The 18,536-nt window shown below is 40.3% G+C and overlaps 1 protein-coding gene across 1 annotated transcript; it reads right to left on the bottom strand.

Moving 5' to 3' along the window:
- Window positions 1–13,522: 13,522 nt before the first annotated feature.
- On the bottom strand, window positions 13,523–15,901 carry LOC132675172 (olfactory receptor-like protein OLF4). The gene has a single exon (XM_060627600.3). The coding sequence runs from the start codon at window positions 14,944–14,946 to the stop codon at window positions 13,930–13,932; it is 1,017 nt and encodes a 338-aa protein (XP_060483583.3). The 5' UTR covers window positions 14,947–15,901; the 3' UTR covers window positions 13,523–13,929.
- Between the last annotated feature and the right edge of the window lie 2,635 nt (window positions 15,902–18,536).

The raw sequence follows: 18,536 nt of genomic DNA, 5'->3' as shown, positions 1-18,536 counted from the left end.
CATCAGCAGCGTATAAGGGTTCCTCTTTCTCTGCACCATTGGCAACAACTGTTGTTGCCTAAGTTGTTCATTTTAGTCCTTCAGACAAATGTGAGGTATCTCATTGTGGTTTTGATTTGTATTTCCCTGATGATGGTTGATGTTGAGCATCTTTTCATGTGTCTGTTAGCCATCTGGATGTCTTCTTTGGAAAAGTGTCTATTGATGTCTTTGGCCCATTTCTTCCCTGGGATATTTGTTCTTAGGATGTTGAGTTTGATAAGTTCTTTACAGATTTTGGGTACTAACCCTTTATCTGCTTCGTCATTTGCAAATATCTTCTCTCATTCTGTTGGTTGCCTTTTAGTTTTGCCGATTGTTTCCTTCACGGTGCAGAAGCATTTTATCTTGATGGGGTCCCAATAGTTCATGTTTGCTTTTGTTTCCTTTGCCTTCAGAGACATGTCAAGTAAGAAGATGCTGCAGCTGAGATCAAAGAGGTTGTTGCTTGTTTTCTCCTGTAGGATTTTGATAGGTTCCTGTCTTATGTTTAAGTATCTTATCCATTTTGAATGTATTGTCATGTATGGTGTAAGAAAGTGGTCCAGGTTGATCCTTCTGCATGTTGCTGTCGAGTTTTCCCAACTCCATTTGCTGAAGATACTATCTGTTTTCCATTGGATATTCTTTCCTTATTTGTCAAGTATTAGTTGTTCATATGTTTCCAGGTCCATTTCTGAGTTCCCTGTTCTGTTCCATTGATCTATGTGTCTGTATTTGTGCCAGTACCATAGTGTCTTGATGGTTACAGATTTGTAATACAGCTTGACGTCTGGGATTGTGATGCCTCCAGCTTTCGTTTTCTTTTTCAGGATTGCTTTGGCTGTTCGGAATCTTTTCTGGTTCCATACAAATTTAGGATTGTCTATTCTAGCTCTGTGAAGAATGCTGGTATTATTTTGATAGGAACTGCATAGAATATGTAGATTGCTTTGGGTAGTATTGACACTTTAACAATATTTGTTCTCCTAATGTATGAGGATGGAATATTTTTCCTTTTTTTTGGTGTCTTCTTAATTCCTTGTATTTTTTTACCTCTTTTGGTTAGGTTTATTCCTAGGTATTATATGGCTTTGGTGTAATTGAAAATGGGATCTATTCCTTGATTTCTCTTTCTGTTGTTTCATTATTGGTGTATAGAAATTTAACCAATGGGTGCCTGGCTGGCTCTGTCAGTTAAGCATCCAACTTCAGCTCAGGTCATGATCTTGCAGTTCACGAGTTTGAGCCCACATCGGGCTCTGTGCTGACAGCTCAGAGCCTGGATCCTGCTTCGGATTCTCTGTCTCCCTTTCTCTCTACCCTTCCCCTCCTCATGCTCTTTTTCTCTCTCAGAAAAAACAATTAAAAAAAGAAATGCAACCGATTGCTGTACATTGATTTAGTATCCTGGAATTTTGCTGAATTTGTGTATCAGTTTGAGCAGCTTTTTGGTGGAATCTTTTGGGCTTTCCACTTAGAGTATCATGTTGTCTACAAAGAGTAACAATTTGACTTCTCCTTGTTGATATGGATGCCTTTTATTTCTTTGTTTTGTCTGACTGCTGAGGCTAAGACTTCCAACACTATGTTGAATAACAGTAGTGAGAGTGGACATCCTTGTCGTATTCCTGACTTTAGGGGGAAAGGTTTCTGTTTTTGAGGATGATATTAACGGTGGGTCTTTCATATATGGCCCTTATGATCTTGAGGTATGATCCTTCTATCCCCACTTTCTTGAGGGTTTTTATCAAGCAAGGATCCTGTATTTTGTCAAATTCTTTTTCAGCACCTATTAAGAAGATCATGTGGTTTTTATCCTTTCTTTTATTGATGTGATGTATCACATTGGTTGATTTGTGGATATTGAACCAGCCCTGCATTCGAGGAATAAATCCCACTTGATCATGGTGAATAATTCTTTTAATGTATTGTTGGACCTGGTTGGCTAGTATCTCGTTGAGAATTTGCATCCATATTCATCAGAGAAATTGGTCTGTAGTTATTTTTTAGTGGGGTCTTTGTCTGGTTTTGGAATCAAGGTAATGCTGGCCTTGCAGAATGAGTTTGGAAGTTTTCCTCCCATTTCTATTTTTTTGGAATAGCTTCACAAGAATAGGCATTAACTTTTCTTTAAATATTTGTAGCATTCCACTGGAAAGCCATCCAGCTCTGGACTTTGGTTTGTTGGGAGATTTTTCATTAGTGATTCAATTTCTTCATACTGATTATGGGTCTGTTGAAGTTTTATATTTCTTCCTGTTTCAGTATTGGTAGTTTATATGTTTCTAGGAACTTGTCTATTTCTTCCAGATTGTCCAATTTGTTGCCATATATTTGCTTATAATATTCTCTTATTATTGTTTGTATTTCTGCAGTGTTGGTTTTGATCTCCCCTCTTTCATTTTTTATTTTATTTATTTGGGTCCTTTTCTTTTTTTGATCCATCTGGTTAGTGGTGTATCAATTTTGTTAATTTGTTGAAAGAACCGTCTCCTGGTTTCATTGATCTGTTCTATTGTGGTTTTTTTTTTTTGTTTGTTTTGATTTTGATATCATTGATTTCTACTCTATATTATTTCCTTTTTTTCTGCTGGTTTTGGGCTTTATTTGCTGTTCCTTTTCCAGCCCTTTTAGGTGTAAGTTTAGGTTGTGTGCTTGAAACTTTTCTTCCTTCTTTAGGAAGGCATGGATTGCTATATAGTTTCCTCTTATGTTTGCCTTTGTTCCATCCCAGAGGTTTTGACCTGTTGTGTTTCATTTTCATTGAGTTCCATGTACTTTTTTATTTCCTCTTTAATTTCTTGGTTAACCCATTCATTCTTTTTAGGATGTTCTTTCATCTCAGTGTTTTCATGGTCTTTACAATTTTTTTGTGTTTGATTTCAAGCTTCATAGTGTTGTGGTCTGAAAATATGCAAGGTATGATCTTGATCTTTCTGTACTTGTTGAGGGCTGTTTTGTGACCAAGGATGTGATCTATTCTTGAGAATGTTCCATGTGCACTTGAGAAGACTGTCTGTGTATTCTGCTGCTTTAGGATGAAATGTTCTGAATATATCTGTTAAGTCCATCTGATTCGGTGTCATTCAAAGCCATTGTTTCCTTGTTGATTTTTCTGCTTACATAATATATTCATTGATCTAAATGGGTTGTTGAAATCCCCTACTATTATGGTATTCTTACCAATGAGTTTCTTTCTGTTTGTGATTAATTGATTTATATATGTGGTTTCTTCCACTTTGGGGGCATAAATATTTACAATTGTTGTATCTTCTTGGTGGATACAGTCCTGAATTATGATATCCATCATTTCTTGTTACAGTCTTTACTTTAAAATCTAGTTTGTATGACATGAGTATGGCTACTCCAGCTTTCTTTTGATGACCATTAGCACGATAGATGGTTCTCCATCTCCTTAATTTCAATCTGCAGGTGTCTTTGGGTCTAAAACAAGTCTCTTTTAAGCAGCATATATGGTCTTGGTTTCTTATTCATTCTGGTACCCAATGTCTTTTGATTGGAGCATTTAGTCCATTGACATTTAGAGTGAGTACTGAAAGATGTGATTTTAGTGCCATTCTCTTGCCTGTAGAGTTGGTGTTTTTCTAGTGAGCTTTTCTGGTCTTTTCTAGACTTTGTTACTTTTAATCATTTTGTTTTCTTTTGTCTTTTATTCACTCAAGAGTTCCCTTTAAAATTTCCTGCAGTGCTGTTTTAGTGGCCACGAACTCCGTTAGTTTTTTTTTTTTCTGGCAAACTCTTTCTCTCTCCTATTTTGAATGGTTGCCTGACTGGGTAAATAATTTTTGGCTGCATAATTTTCTGATTCAGCATATTGCATATTTACTGCCACTCCTTTCTGAACTGCCACGTCTCTGTGGGTAGGTCTGCTGTGAACCTGATATGTCTTCCCTTATAGGTTAAGGATTTTTTTTTTTTTTTTACCTTGCTGCTTTCATGATTCTTTCCGTGTCTATGTATTTTTTGAATTTGACTATGATATGCCTTGTTGATGTTCAGTTTTTGTGGAATCTAACAGGAGTTCACTGTGCTTCTTGGATTTTAATGTCTGTGTTCTCCCCCAGATTAGGGAAGTTTTCCATTATAATTTACTCACGTAAATCTTCTGCCCCCCTTTTCTCTCTCTTCATCTTTTGGGACTCCTATGATTCAGATGGTATTCCTTTTTAATAAGTCACTGAGTTCTCTAAGTCTTGAATCATGAACTTTTGCCTTTGTTTCCCTCCTTTTTTTCTGATTCATTATTCTCCATAATTTTATCTTCTATATCACTCATTCAGTGTTCTGCTTCATCCATCCTTGCCATCATGGCATCCGTTTGAAATTGCATCTTGATTATAGCATTTTAATTTCATCCTGTCTGGATTTTATTCTTGTATCTCCACAGAAACTGATTCTATGATTATTTCAACTGCAGCTAGCATTCTTATTATCATGGTTCTAAATTCTAGTTTTAACCTCTTGCTTATATCTGTATTGTTCAAGCACCTTGCTGTCATTTCTTCCTGTTCTTTTTTTGGGGTGAATTCCTTCATTTTGTTATTTTGGAGGGAGAAAAATATGAATAAAATTTAAAAAGTTAAAAACAGAACAAAAAATCATAAAGGAAGGTAGTTAAGTGTGTTTTGGTCTGTTTGTTGAAACTAGCTTGATTGAATAGAGAAAAAAGGGAAAGAAAAAAAGTAAGAAAAGAATGGAAACTAAAGAAATTTATATAAAAATAGTCAGTTAAATAAAGAAAATGAAATAGAGTAAAAAGTTAAAAAAATAAGTAATAAAGATAATTTTTTCTCTTTCTGTATCCATGAAAGAAAGAGAAAACAATTTAAACAACAGAAGCAAAGGAAATGAACCAAAAAATGAACCAGCAAACAGAATGCAACCCATGTGAAGTTATGTCCGATTTCCCCTAGAAGTGAAACTAAGGAGCCCTCTACAGTCTATACTCTAAGCAGTGGAGTGACTTGTTCTGGTCTTCTATGGGATGTGCTTGGAGGGCACCATTTGGTGGGGCTTGATGTAATGCCTTCTATTGCCAGTAGGTAGTGTTGCTTAGCTTACTGGAGTGGATCCATGTGCCTGCACAGGGGAGGTGGAAATGGGTTCACCCAGCTCCCTACCAACTTTATGCTCTCATCAACCTGGGATCGAGCACCCCTCCTTTGTCTCAGGTCTCCATCCACTCCCCACCTCTACGCTGTCTGTGTCCAAGCTGTCTGCCTGTCGGGCAACACCTTCCTCTAGAGTTTTATCTCAGAGGTGGTTGTGTTTCAAATCCCCACACCTCAGAAACCCCTGCAGCTTGGACCCGGGTGAAATCTCTGAGGGAGGATCTTGCTGACAAATGGGTGGGTGTTAGCTTGCCCCAGAAAATGTTCATTTGATTGCACAGCAGCAGAGGTTCAGAGATGATGGTAAATCGCAACACACAGCCAGTGCCAGGTTTCACTGCACTCTGGCATCTTTGTCCTAATACCAGCAAACGTGGCTGCTCCCCATGGTCCGCTGGGACTTTTGCCTGTGGGGAGGCCATATGGCCTCTACTAAATGGCCTCCCAGCAGGGGAACTTCTTCTCCCCATGTGTCACACAGACCCTTCAGACCCTGCTCCTTGCTCCTGGGGATTCAACCTATTTCCTTACCAGAGCACTGCCAGGAACTGAGCTCCAAAACTTCAGACTCTGTGCTCCAATGTTTATAGAATCTGGTGGTATTGAAACCCTTTCCTTTCTCCCTGCCAATGTTTTTGGGGAACAGATTTCTTGTTCATTCCCCTGCGAGTGTTGTCATTCTTGCTCCCCAGCTACTTTCAGGGGAGTGCTTTTCCTGCATTCTCCTCCTTTCTCTCTCTGTCCCCTCTCTGCAAAAACAGCTCTCTACCTCCTGTGGCTTTTCTCTCCCCAAGTTCACCTTTCTGCACCAGGTACCTGCCAAGTTCTGTGGCACAAGTTATGCAGAACATTATGTTAATCTTCAGGTCAATTTCCTGTGTTTGAAATGGTTTGGTGCTGATCTAGCTGCGTTTCAGGGACAAGACAAGCTCAGGATCTCCATGCTGCTCTGCCATCTTGATCCCTTCCACTCTCCAAATCAATTTAAAAATTTCTTCCTACTTACTGTGGATTTTTAATGTCATCTGCCCTTATGCAAGGGGAGCTGATGAGAGCATTGAGAGGCTTAAACTTGGTTCCCTCATATAATTCTACTGACAATGTTTGTATGAGATTCCTCCTGCCGCTGTAAAACATCGCTATGCTAGCTGCTTAAAACAAACACATACACACTCTTACAGTTCTGGAGTCAGAAGGTTGGAAGGAGTCTCGTTGGGATAATGGCAAGATGTCCGCAGGGTTGAGTTCCTTCTAGAGGCTCTGGGGAGAATCTCTTTCCTTTCCATTTCCAGTCTCTGTCGCTGGTCACCTGCAGTTCTTGGTTCATGGCTCTTCCTCCGCTTTCAGAGCCAGCAGGGTAGCATTTTCAAAGTCTCTGTGACACCAACTCTTTTGTCTCCCTCCTCAACATTTGGGAGACCATCACCTATCCCTAACACAAGATCACCTCCTTGCTAATCAAAGAGTGGTCCACAGACCCGGACCCACACATTAGCATCACCCAGGAGCTTGCTAGAAATGCCGAATCTCTGGGCCACCCAGGATGTGTGATCAGATTCTGCTTTTGGAGGGGGATCTGTGTGGATTCACAGGCACACTGAAGCTGGAGAAATGCTGGTCTGGATGGGTTTCTCACCTTTTGTGGTTGACATTTGTGGCAGGATAATATTTTGTGGGTGCTTTCCTGGGGTTGTGTGTGTTTAGCAACATCCCTTCAGACATTGCCAGACATCCTCAGGGAAAATTCATTTCTGGCTGGGAACCACTGCCCCAGTTGGAGAACTAGAAACATACTGACAGAATCGAACTCAAAGCAACCACATACTCAGATATTAATTTGGACAGATGACTACACACCACCATGCACAATTTCTATAATGTAGAATGGAGTTCTTAAATGTGCTTCCTTGGGGATAAAATGTTTGCAAAAATTAAATGAAACAATCCCTATGAAAAGTTAAGCCCACACTGTAGTACATTAAAAAGATGTAAATCTATCTGTTATCATTAACATCATTTTATAAGAAGGGACCAAATGCCAGCTTTTAACGTTTGATAAAGTAAAAAATTTGTAATCGTGACGGCCAAAATGTCTTGAAGCCAATGTATATAATGCCCAAGGTTTATTATCAGAAGAACCCAGTTCTCTCCCTTATTAAAAAGAATAGACATTGTGTCACCTGGGTGGTTTAGTCGGTTGAGCATCTGACTCTTGACTTTGGCTTAGGTCATGATCTCATGGTTCATGAGATCGAGCTCCTTGTTGGGCTCTGCATTCAGAATGGAGCTTGCTTGGGATTCTCTCTCTCCCCCTCTCGTTTCCCCTCTCCAGCATGCTCGCTCTCTCTCTCTCTCTCTCTCTCTCTCAAAAAAAAGTTGTTAGACACTGGAAATAACAGAGTTGGGTCCCAAGATAAGTTAATGATTTGATAACACACCCAGTCCAGGGGGTTCCTCTGTCTTAGACTTGGAGAAAAGTGTAACTCAGAGTTGAGATAACATAGTGGAAGATTTACACAGCAGGAGGGGGCAGGTTATGGGAAAATGAGTGAAATATTCTTTATGTATTCACTTGATCTTTAACTGGGATTACCAGGAAAAGAAAATCCTTTATGTCCAGAGCAGTTTTCCACTTGGGAATCATGTGCTTAGAGGTTGGAGTCACAAGAGGGAAATGTGCCTAATGAGTAAATATAGGGAGCTGTAAATACCTTCTGGTTCCTGTCTGTCAGCCTGTGTGACCTTTGACAGGAAGGGGCATGATTTTTGTCTGTTTGCTCTGAGTCCTAATTCTGGCTGGGGACTGATGCTTCACTGCCTCCCCGCTGCCTCAGCTGAGGACAGTACTTTAGATCCTATCATCTTCGTCCAGGGAGGAATTCAGACTTCCACAAGGAGACCTTCCTATCAAATACCCCAGCCTGGTGAGTTGAACACCCCAGTGCCCCATGGATGAGAGGGTCAGAGAGAACGGAAGCCGAGAACATTAACCCATCATCACCTGAGAGCCAATTCAACTTATCCCAGAGCAAGTGATCACTGTGTTTATTTGCTTACCTAATTAGGGTATTTATTCAATGGTATTCAGTGGTATTTATGTCACTTTCACAAGAGTGAATGCTACTAACACTTTAATGGTCTTTTATATTCTTTATGATTAAATTGCTATTATAGCAATGCTAGAAAAATATGTTGAGATTGTCAAATTCTAATCAGGTGTGATTATGTTCCCTGGGGTACACTCATCAAGGTCTGGAGACAGCTTTGCCTGTCACACTGGAGAGGGGTGCACGGAGGTCAGGGATGCTCTGAACATCTTACAGTGCACAGGATGCTCCCCACCACAGGGCAGGCTCTGGGCAGGATGCCCATAGTGCAGAGACTGGGAAACCCTGAGTTAAAGAATATCAATTATTATAACACAGCTACCTTTGGGTTCTTCTTTAGTCTTGTAATACTTACTTTCCTGCCAGCAAATTCAGAGTAACCCTTTGGCTACCAGTTTAACAGTTTTAACCAAACACAATGTAACAGCTCTGTACATTTTTCCCCTAGGCTTCTGGGTGAAAAAGACATTTCCCAGGGCCTAATATCTTCCCAGGGGAATTCTACCCAACATTTAAAGAAGAGTTAATACCTATTCTTTTGAAGCAGTTCTAAAAATAGAAATGGAAGGAAAACTTTCAAAGTTATTCTATGAAGCCAGCATTACCTTGATTCCAAAACCAAACAGGAACCCCACTAAAAATGAGAATTACAGACCAGTCTCCCTTATGAACATGGAAGCAAAAATGTTCAACAAGATACTAACAAACCAAATCCAACAATTCATTAAAAGAGTTATTCACCACGATCACTTGGGATTTATTTCTGGGCTGCAAGCGTGGTTCAATACCCACAAATAAATGTGATGTAATACATCACATTAATGAAAGAAAGAATAAGAACCACATGATCCTCTCAGTAGATGCAGAAAAAACATTTGACAAAATACAGCATCCCTTCTTGATAAAAAGCCACGAGAAAGTAGGGATAGAAGGAACATATTTCAAGATTATAAAGGCCATACACAAAAGACCCACAGAATATCATCCTCAGTGGGGAAAAACTGAGAATTTCCCCCCTAAGGTAAGGAACATGACAGGGATGTCCACTCACCACTGTTATTCAACAGAGTGTTGGAAGTCCTAGCCTCAGCAATCAGATAACACAAAGAAATAAAAGGCATCAAAATTGGCAAGGATGAAGTCAAACTTTTACTCTTCGCAGATGACATGATACTCTGCATGGAAAACCTGAAAGCCTCACCTAACCCAGAAAACTGCTAGAACTGATGCATGAATTCAGCAAAGTTGCAAGATATAAAATCAATGTACAGAAATTGGTTTCAGTTCTATATGCTAATATTGAAGCAGCAGAAAGACAAATTAAGGAATCAATCCCATTACAATTGCACCAAAAAATATAAATAAATAAAATATATAGGAATAAACTACCCAAAGAGGTAAAAGATCTGTATGCTGAAACTATAGAAAATTTATGAAAGAAATCAAAGAAGACACAAAGAAATAGAAAAAACATTCCATGTTCATGGGTTGGAAAAGAAATATTGTTAAAATGCCAATACTACCCAAAGCAATCTACACATTCACTATCAAAATAACACCAGCATTTGGGGCGCCTGGGTGGCTCGGTCAGTTAAGTGTCTGACTTCGGCTCAGGTCATGATTTCACAGCTTATAGGTTTGAGCCCCATGTTGGTCTCTGTGCTGACAGCTCGGAGCCTGTTTCAGATTCTGTGTCTCCCTCTCTCTCTGACCTTCCCCCACTCACACTCTGTCTCTCTCTCTTTAAAAAAATAAACACTAAAAAAATTTCAAAAAAAATTCAAAATAACACCAGAATTCTTCACAGAGCTAGAACAAACACTTTAAAAATTTGTATGAAACCAGAAAAGACCCAAATAGACAAAGCAATCTTGAAAAAGAAAAACAAAGCAGGAGGCATCACAATTCTGGACTTCAAGCTATATGACAAAGCTGTAATAATGAAGACAGTATGGTACTGGCACAAACACAGACACATAGATCAGTGGAACAGAATAGAGAACCCAGAAATGGACCCACAAATGTATGGTCAGCTAATGTTTGACAAAGCAGGAAAGAATATCCAATGGAAAAAACAAGGTCTCTTCAGCAAATGGTGTTGGGAAAACTGGACAGTGGCATACAGAAGAATGAACCTGGACCATGTTCTTAACCACACACACACACACACACACACACACACACCCTCAAAATGGATGGCAGACCTAAATGTAAGACAGGAAACCATCAAAATCCCAGAGGAGAAAACAGATAGCAACCTCTTTGACCTTGGCCGCAGCAATTTCTTACTAGACCCTTTTCTGGAGAGGGAAGGGTAACAAAAGCAAAAATGAACTATTGGGACCTCATCAAGATAAAAAGCTTTTGCACAGTGAGGGAAACAATCAGGAAAACTAAATGGCAACTGACAGAATAGAGAAGATATTTATTTGCAAATGACATATTGGATAAAGGGTTAGTATCCAAAATCTACAAAAAACTTAACAAACTCAACACCCAATAAACAAATAATCCAGTGAAGGAGTGGACAAAAAACATGAGCAGATACTTTTCCAAAGAAGACATCCCAATGACTAACAGGCACATGAAAAGATGCTCAGCATCACTCATCATCAGGAAAACAGAAATCAAAATCACAACGTGTTGCACTGCTGATACAAATGCAACCTGGTGCAGCCACTCTGGAAAACGGTATGGAGATCGCTCAAAACATTAAAAATAGAGATACCCTCTGATCCAGAAATTGCGCAACTAGGTATTTATCCAAAAGATACAAAAATGCTGATTCAAAGGGCACATGTACCCCAATGTTTATAGCAGCACTATCAACAATAGCCAAATTTTAGAAAGAACCCAAATATCCATCAACTGATGAACGGATAAAGATTTATGTATACATACAGTGCACACACACACACACACACACACAGTGGAATATTACTCAGCAATCAAAAGGAATGAAATCTTGCCAGTTGCAACAATATGGATGGACTAGAGTGTATTATGCTAAGTAAAATAAGTCAGAAAAGACAGATATCATATGATTTCACTTATATGTGGAATTTAAGATGAACAAAACATGAACATAGGGCAGGGGAAGGAAAAATAAGATAAAAACGGACAGAGAGGCAAACTGTAAGAGATAAATAAAGAGAAGAAACTGAGGGTTGCTAGAGAGGTGTTTGGGGTGGGGGGATGGGCTAAATGGGTGATGGGCATTAAGGAGGGCACTTGTGGGGAGCAATGAGAGTTGTATGTAAGTGATGAATCACTGGGTTCTCTTCTTGAAACTAATACTGCACTGTGTGTTAACGAACTGAACTTAAATACATTTTTTAAAAGGAAAAATACTGTACTCTTTGGCTTTGTGATAGTTTAGCCAAAACAATGAGGAATTTCATATTTAGATCACAAGTTATTTAGATCATAAGAACTGTCATGTATTCCTTCATGATGAGTGTTTATTAATGATAAGAGACATATTTATATTTTCTGCAGCATAGACTAGCTGAGCACACTAAAGGAATTCTATGATTTAATTTTTACAAAAGTACAACCTATGAAGTAGTACTTTCATGAGCTCCATATTGTAAAAATGGGGCTCACAGGATTTTCTTGCTCTGTTCAAAGGCATAAACCAAGTAGGGATGTAGTCTTAATTGGAATTATGTCAGGATGCTTCCTGTTCTGAAACTCTGGGAAGTGGTTCTCGACCAGAGTTGTCGCTCTGCGGATATTTGTCCATGTCTGAAGGGATTCTGCTGAATACCTTCATCCACAGGACAGCACCCAACAAAAAGAATTTTCTAGTTTCAAGGGTCAATGGTGAGAAGGTGAGAAAACCTGCTCATCACTAAGGCTTCTCCAACCTCACTGTGCACACAATTCACCAGGGACTGTAGCTAAAATGCAAATTCTGATTTATCAGGGCTCCAGGGGCCTAGCAACTCTGCTTCTCTAAGAAGCTCCCTCATGGTGTTGATGCTACAGGTCTTGGTCTGTGGGGCACAGTCTGAGAGCAAAGTTGTGCTTCTGTGTTAGAAGAAATTTAAATTAGAATTAAAGTTGTTAAGATGGCAACACTACTGAAAAAATCTACAGATTGAATGTCATTATGGAAATAACAAATGGGGGGGGTTGGGGAAAATTTTTTAAGCCCATCCTAAAATTAAATTTAAAACTTAAAATTTCAAAGCAGGAACACAGGATGCCATCCCATTTATTTATGTCTTCTTTAATTTCTTTCAGCAATATTTTATAGTTTTTATTTATAAGTGTTTTGCTTGTAACAGGTTAACCCATCATTCACCCCAGCAAATAAATGCCCTTAAACATTGCCACTGGTATTCCACACTTGATTGGGAGATGTACAACTTGAAAAGAAATGTAGTGCATGGTAATACAAAGGACAATTTAAAATTTGCTTTATCATAATCGAGGTCATCTTTGACTTGAAGGCCATATGTAAGTCATTCTTTTTTTTTTTTTAATCTGAAATTTATTGTCAAATTGGTTTCCATACAACACCCAGTGCTCATCCCAATGGGTGCCCTCCGCAATACCCATCACCTCCCCTCCCCTCCCTCCCACCCCCCATCAACCCTCAGTTTGTTCTCACTTTTTAAGAGTCTCTGATGGTTTGGCTCCCTCCCTCTTTAACCTTTTTTTTTTTCCTTCCCCTCTGCCTTGGTCTTCTGTTAAGTTTCTCAGGATCCACATAAGAGTGAAAACATATGGTATCTGTCTTTCTCTGTATGACTTATTTCACTTAGCATAACACTCTCCACTTCCATCCACATTGCCACAAAAGGCCAGATTTCATTCTTTCTCATTGCCACGTAGTATTCCATTGTGTATATAAAGCACAATTTCTTTATTCATTTGTCAGTTGATGGACATTTAGGCTCTTTCCATCATTTGGCTATTGTTGAAAGTGCTGCTATAAACATTGGGGTACAAGCATAGTAAGTAATTCTATTCATCTGAATTTCCTTTTCCGTGTAGACTCCACTGGTAGACAAGTATTTGATAATCAGTTTGCCAGTGACTATGTAAGCAATGGTGACATACAGCCTGAGAAGAGAACAGGATCCTAATTAGGAGAATAAAACCAATGGCCTTTTATGAAACACACTAGTATGTTCATCAGGAAGAGCAGGTAGAGATACACAAAGGAATGACAAACACAAAGTGAAAAACTGTGGTCTCAGATTTAGAATAGAATAGAATAGAAAAAGTAGAATGGGATAGGATAAGATAGGATAGGATAGGAACAAATGGCCTACTTACCAAATTGAATTTTTCCATCAGAATGGTAACAAATGTCTATTCTCTTAGTAAAACTAAAGACATCTTGAAAGGGGTGATTTTTGTCATTTGGGAAGAAATTATTCTTAAGAAACCCAAGCAATTCAATGAGAAAAATGGGAATTCCTCATTTTTCCATATCACAGGTTGGGAATCAATTTAGAAATAAAGAAAATGAAGGGAAAATTGTTGGATATCAGAGAGAGGGAAAAATTTAATAAATGACTAATTAAATTGTACTGAGTAGTTAAAAAAAATAAAACTTCCAGGAAATAAGGAAGCAAATTCTATGTCCAGAATTTGCTTAAAAAATCACAACTTCTGAGTCTAAACCTCTTAGGCCAGCAGTCATGGGAAATTCTTCAGCCCAAGACAATTAGCCCTTTTATAGCTGCCATTGCAGAGAATCTCCTCAGAACGCCCTTTATGTCTCTGTTCCTCAGGCTGTAGATGAAGGGGTTCAGCATGGGCGTGACCACTGTGTACATCACCGAGGCTGTGGCACTTGAGTGGGAGCTCTGGGTAGCAGCAGAGCTGAGGTACACTCCCAGGCCAGTACAGTAAAATAAGGAGACAACCGACAGGTGAGATGCACAGGTGGAAAACGCTTTATACTTGCCCTGAGCAGATGAGATCCCACATATGGAGGAAACTATCTTAGAATAAGAGTAAAGGACCCCAGCCAGGGGAGCACCACCCAGCAGCACAGTTGCAAAATACATCATCATGTCATTAAGAAAGGTGTCAGAACAGGCAAGTTGGATCATCTGATTGAGTTCACAGAAAAAGTGGGGGATTTCCACCTCTGTACAGAAGGACAGCCACAACACCATTAAGGTTTGTAACAAGGAATAAAGAACACTCATGATCCAGGACACCAGAACCAGGAGTCCACAGAGCTGGGGGTTCATGATGACCATGTAGTGCAGGGGGTGACAGATGGCCACAAACCGGTCATAGGCCATCACACTCAGGAGAAAGTCATCCAACACTGAAAAGATTATGAAGAAGTTCATCTGTGCGATGCAGTCCTCATAGGTTATGACTTTGCTCTGGGTCTGGATGTTCCAGAGCATCTTCGGGATGGTGGTGGAGGTGAAGCAAATGTCTACAAAGGACAGGTTAGCCAGGAAGAAGTACATGGGGGTGTGGAGGTTGGGGTCTGTGCTGATGGCCAAGATGATGAGCAGGTTTCCAAACACAATGATCAGGTACATGGAGAGGAAAAGCCCAAATATGAGGGGCTGTAGTTCTGGTTCTTCTGAAAATCCCAGAAGAAAAAATTCTGAAATTTGTGTTTTGTTGCTCAATTCCATGTGGTGGAGGTGGCTTCTTGGAAAGAAGGAAATAACATGAGTACATTTCACACAAACCTTCATTACTCACAGAATTGAAATACTACTTTTATAGTTTGGAGTCCAGAAATTCATTTTAATATGTTGTATGTGGATACGGTCCCCTTCAGGAATGCACCTGGACATATCTGATATGTTCTGTGTGTTTTTTTCAATCAGCTTCTTTCCTAAGGGATCATATATTTTACAGTTTTACTAAGAAGTTCTTCAAGAATTTCAGGAATATACATTGAGTGCTGACCATGTGTCAGGCACTATCTAAGGAATGAGCATAAGGTGTTAAAGACAAAAAGTCCTACAATGATAGAGAAAAAATATAAGCTAATAAGAGAATTGTATAACTTTTTAGATGGTGAGGAGTGTTATGAAGAGAAGAAAAACAGGCATAAAACAAAGCAAATAGGGCATTCTATTTTTGTGGGTATTAAAACAAGGTGCTGTCGAAAAAAACCACCAGACGCTGAATAGAAGCGAGGCAAGATTTTATTCACGGCTGGGCCAAACCTGATCTCCTGATCTTAAGGAGAAAAGTGCAGAGAATGGCCCTGAACAAAGGTAGCAGTGAGCTTATATGGATTTTAGCAAGTCAGAATACATCATTATTTAGTTAACCAATTACAATTTACAACATCTCATGGTAGCCAATTATATTGTGACATACAGACCTTAGTTTTGGTGGGAACCTATCAATTTAAAGTTTTTTGTCCTAAGAGGGTTTAAAATGACGAAAGTTAGACACCTTGTTGTAAGTTGCAATCGCTTATGAACTCCAGACAGCAAAAACAGGATCAAAACACGTTTATTACGGCTGGGCCAGACAGGGAAATACAACGGGTCCTGAAAGTCTGGCCCCGAACAAACTTTGGGGATGTCTTTTAAGGGCTGTATCGACCAATCGGGTTGCAAAAGGGTGGCAGTTTGAAAGGGTGGGCACCAATCACACAATGTTGTAGGTTTTTAAAATGTAAGGCGGGCACCAATCACACAGTCCTGAAGAATTTCAAAATATAACTTGTTGACCTAGCTAGTTGAATGCTGAATCACAGTGTTTACAATATTAATCTTCTATCTAGTTCGAACAGGATGCGGTGCCTGAGAATGGGGAAGGGTGATTACGCCAAGCAGGTTTACAAAAGCTCAAACAAGCAGTTAAGAGGAAGTTTTATTTCTCAGTAACTCAGCAAATGTGGTTTTAAGCAGAACTAATATCTAGGGAACAGGAACAGCACTTCTAGGAAAGCCCAAAACAAACACTGGTTCAGCATCTCATACTCTGGGGTCCTTCTAAGCTTACATAGGTCATAGTTTACTCCCAGGCTACAGGAGGCTAGCTATGTTTGCCCTAAGATACCGTGGGGCAGTGAGTTCGTGACTTTTTACATGTTGGTCTTGCCTAGGCCAGATCTTGGTAGAAGGGATAGGGGAGCGTTTTGCAACCTAAGTTATCCATTTAGCAAGCAGGCGAAGTTATGGAAGCAAGATAGGGCGGTTAGTAATTTCTGATAACCCTAATAGGGAACTACATAAGCTTTTATCTCAATTATTCATGAAAGGTGAGTTTAAGCCAAACTTATATACAATAAGCTTTCTGATATCTTACAAGTTGATCTATTACAGGTATTTGGGCAAATTCTGCAACAAGGTGATATTGGAACACAGACCTTGATAAGACAGAGAGGTAGATGTGGGAGTATGGGGGAAATGTGCCCAGCAGAGGGAATGGCCAGTGCAAAGGCCCTGAGGAATGTACTTGTTTCAAATGTTCAAATCAAAAAGGAAGCCAGCACTACAAGGGGAATGAGCCTGAGAGACACTGATGACAGATGCTGTCAGACATGTGATGAAGGAAGTGACCTCTCTGCTACTACTGTGACCTCAAGGCACAGGGCCGTTCTTGTCCACACTACCTTTCCCTCTGTATTCATCATGCTGCAAAGCCATCCCATGAATTGACACAGAACCCCGTCTTGGTGCCTGCTCTTGACTGAGTTCTGGCCCCTGTATTTTGTCACCTTGAGATTAGGAGTCCTGGCCCCTGTTGTGAGGACTGATCACCCTCTACAAGTCACACACACACACACACACACAGGACACCATGGTCTTCTGGGTCGTGTAATCCCTGTCTTTACAGCCCCCACCATCCAGGTTATGCTGGGAATGGATACAACCCAAATAGACCAGATCAGTGATCTTTCCCCTGAAAAATGTAGAAATGGTTCCTGGAAGTGTTAATTCCTAAGCCTCCCATGGGCAAATGAGGTTGAAGCTCCATGTTGGGATGGCTATCTCCTGTTGTGTATTTCACAAACTTATGTTTAATAAGTGGAAAGACAGAGGGATGGTGAATGAAATGGATGAGGCAGAGTGTGGAGAATAAGCTTAGGAATTCCCTGAGCTTGCACCGATGAGTTAACAAGGCATAAAGAAAGAGAAAGCCACAGGATGAAGGCATCCAACAGTAGGTAAACAGGGCAAAGGTCCCAGTATAGGACAAAAGTATAGGAATAGGAAATCTCAGGATAGAAGCATCCAAAATGAGGTAAAAAGTTTAGGTATTCAGGGCAGAAACAACCCCCAACTGAATACAATAGCAGAAAGCTGCTTTCCCAGGAAGGAAGGACTAAAATTAGGTAAATGGATAAACAGGGCTGTAGACCTCAGCAAGGGGAAGTTGCCCCAAGGGGAGCTAATTAGCAAAAGAAAGGTGCCTTGTAGACCCTAAGGTAGCCTGCTCTGTCTGGCTTGCGTCCTAGGCCAGTTTAGGTAAACAGAGGTGGCGCCTCATGTCTGCTGTAAACAACCATCTGCCTGGCACCAGGATTTGTTTTGCATTGACCCAAACCCCTAACACCACACGTCTTCAAACCCCAGCTTCCCCCACACCCATGAGTTAATGTTGACGGTTCCATTGTCTCTCTGCCTGCCCATCACACCTGTAAGCCTACTGATCCTAATGAAAACAGAACAAGGACCCTGACTCGGGGCCTTGTCTCCTCCTGGACATTTGCCTCTCTTGCATTACAATCCTGTGTCCCCTCTCTTGCTAGACAAGACCCAGAGTATAGGACAACAGAACAAGGATGCAGTAAGCTCAGGGGGTCCCCAAGGGATTGTGACAAACAGTAACCTCCCTTGCTTCTGGAAGCTTTGCACCCGACCACCTCCCCTGATGCCCAGCAAAAACTATGTGAGAACACATTTAACTCCCCCCAAAGACGAAAGTGCCGATATCTTCCTAATGTCAAACACTTTACATATAGCGGGGCCAAGGGAAAAAATGAGCAAGAGGATAAGCCAACACTTCACAAAAGGAAGCACACGTGATTGGCTGCAAGGCGCACAGTTACAAGGTCAACCACGGAAGACTTCGCTTTCATGTGCCTCTGGCATCATTACTTGGGCATTTCGTCTTCATGGGGGCTGACAGCAGGAGAGCCCTGTTATCCCTTTCGCTTTTTAATGTTTATTTCTTTCAGAGAGAGAGAGAGGGAGCACAAGCAGGGGAGGGAGAGAGGGAGAGAGCACAAGCAGGGGAGGAGGGAGAGAGAGACAGAGAGAGAGAGAGAGAGAGAGAGAGAGAGAGAAAGCACACAAGCAGGGGAGGGACAGAGTCC

Source organism: Panthera onca, chromosome A2 (genome assembly GCF_046562875.1).
Source record: "Panthera onca isolate mPanOnc1 chromosome A2, mPanOnc1 haplotype 2, whole genome shotgun sequence".
In the NCBI taxonomy this organism is placed as follows: Eukaryota; Metazoa; Chordata; class Mammalia; order Carnivora; family Felidae; genus Panthera; species Panthera onca.
The sequence above is the reverse complement of the archived record's forward strand: the minus strand, read 5'-3'. Positions and strand labels throughout refer to the sequence as shown.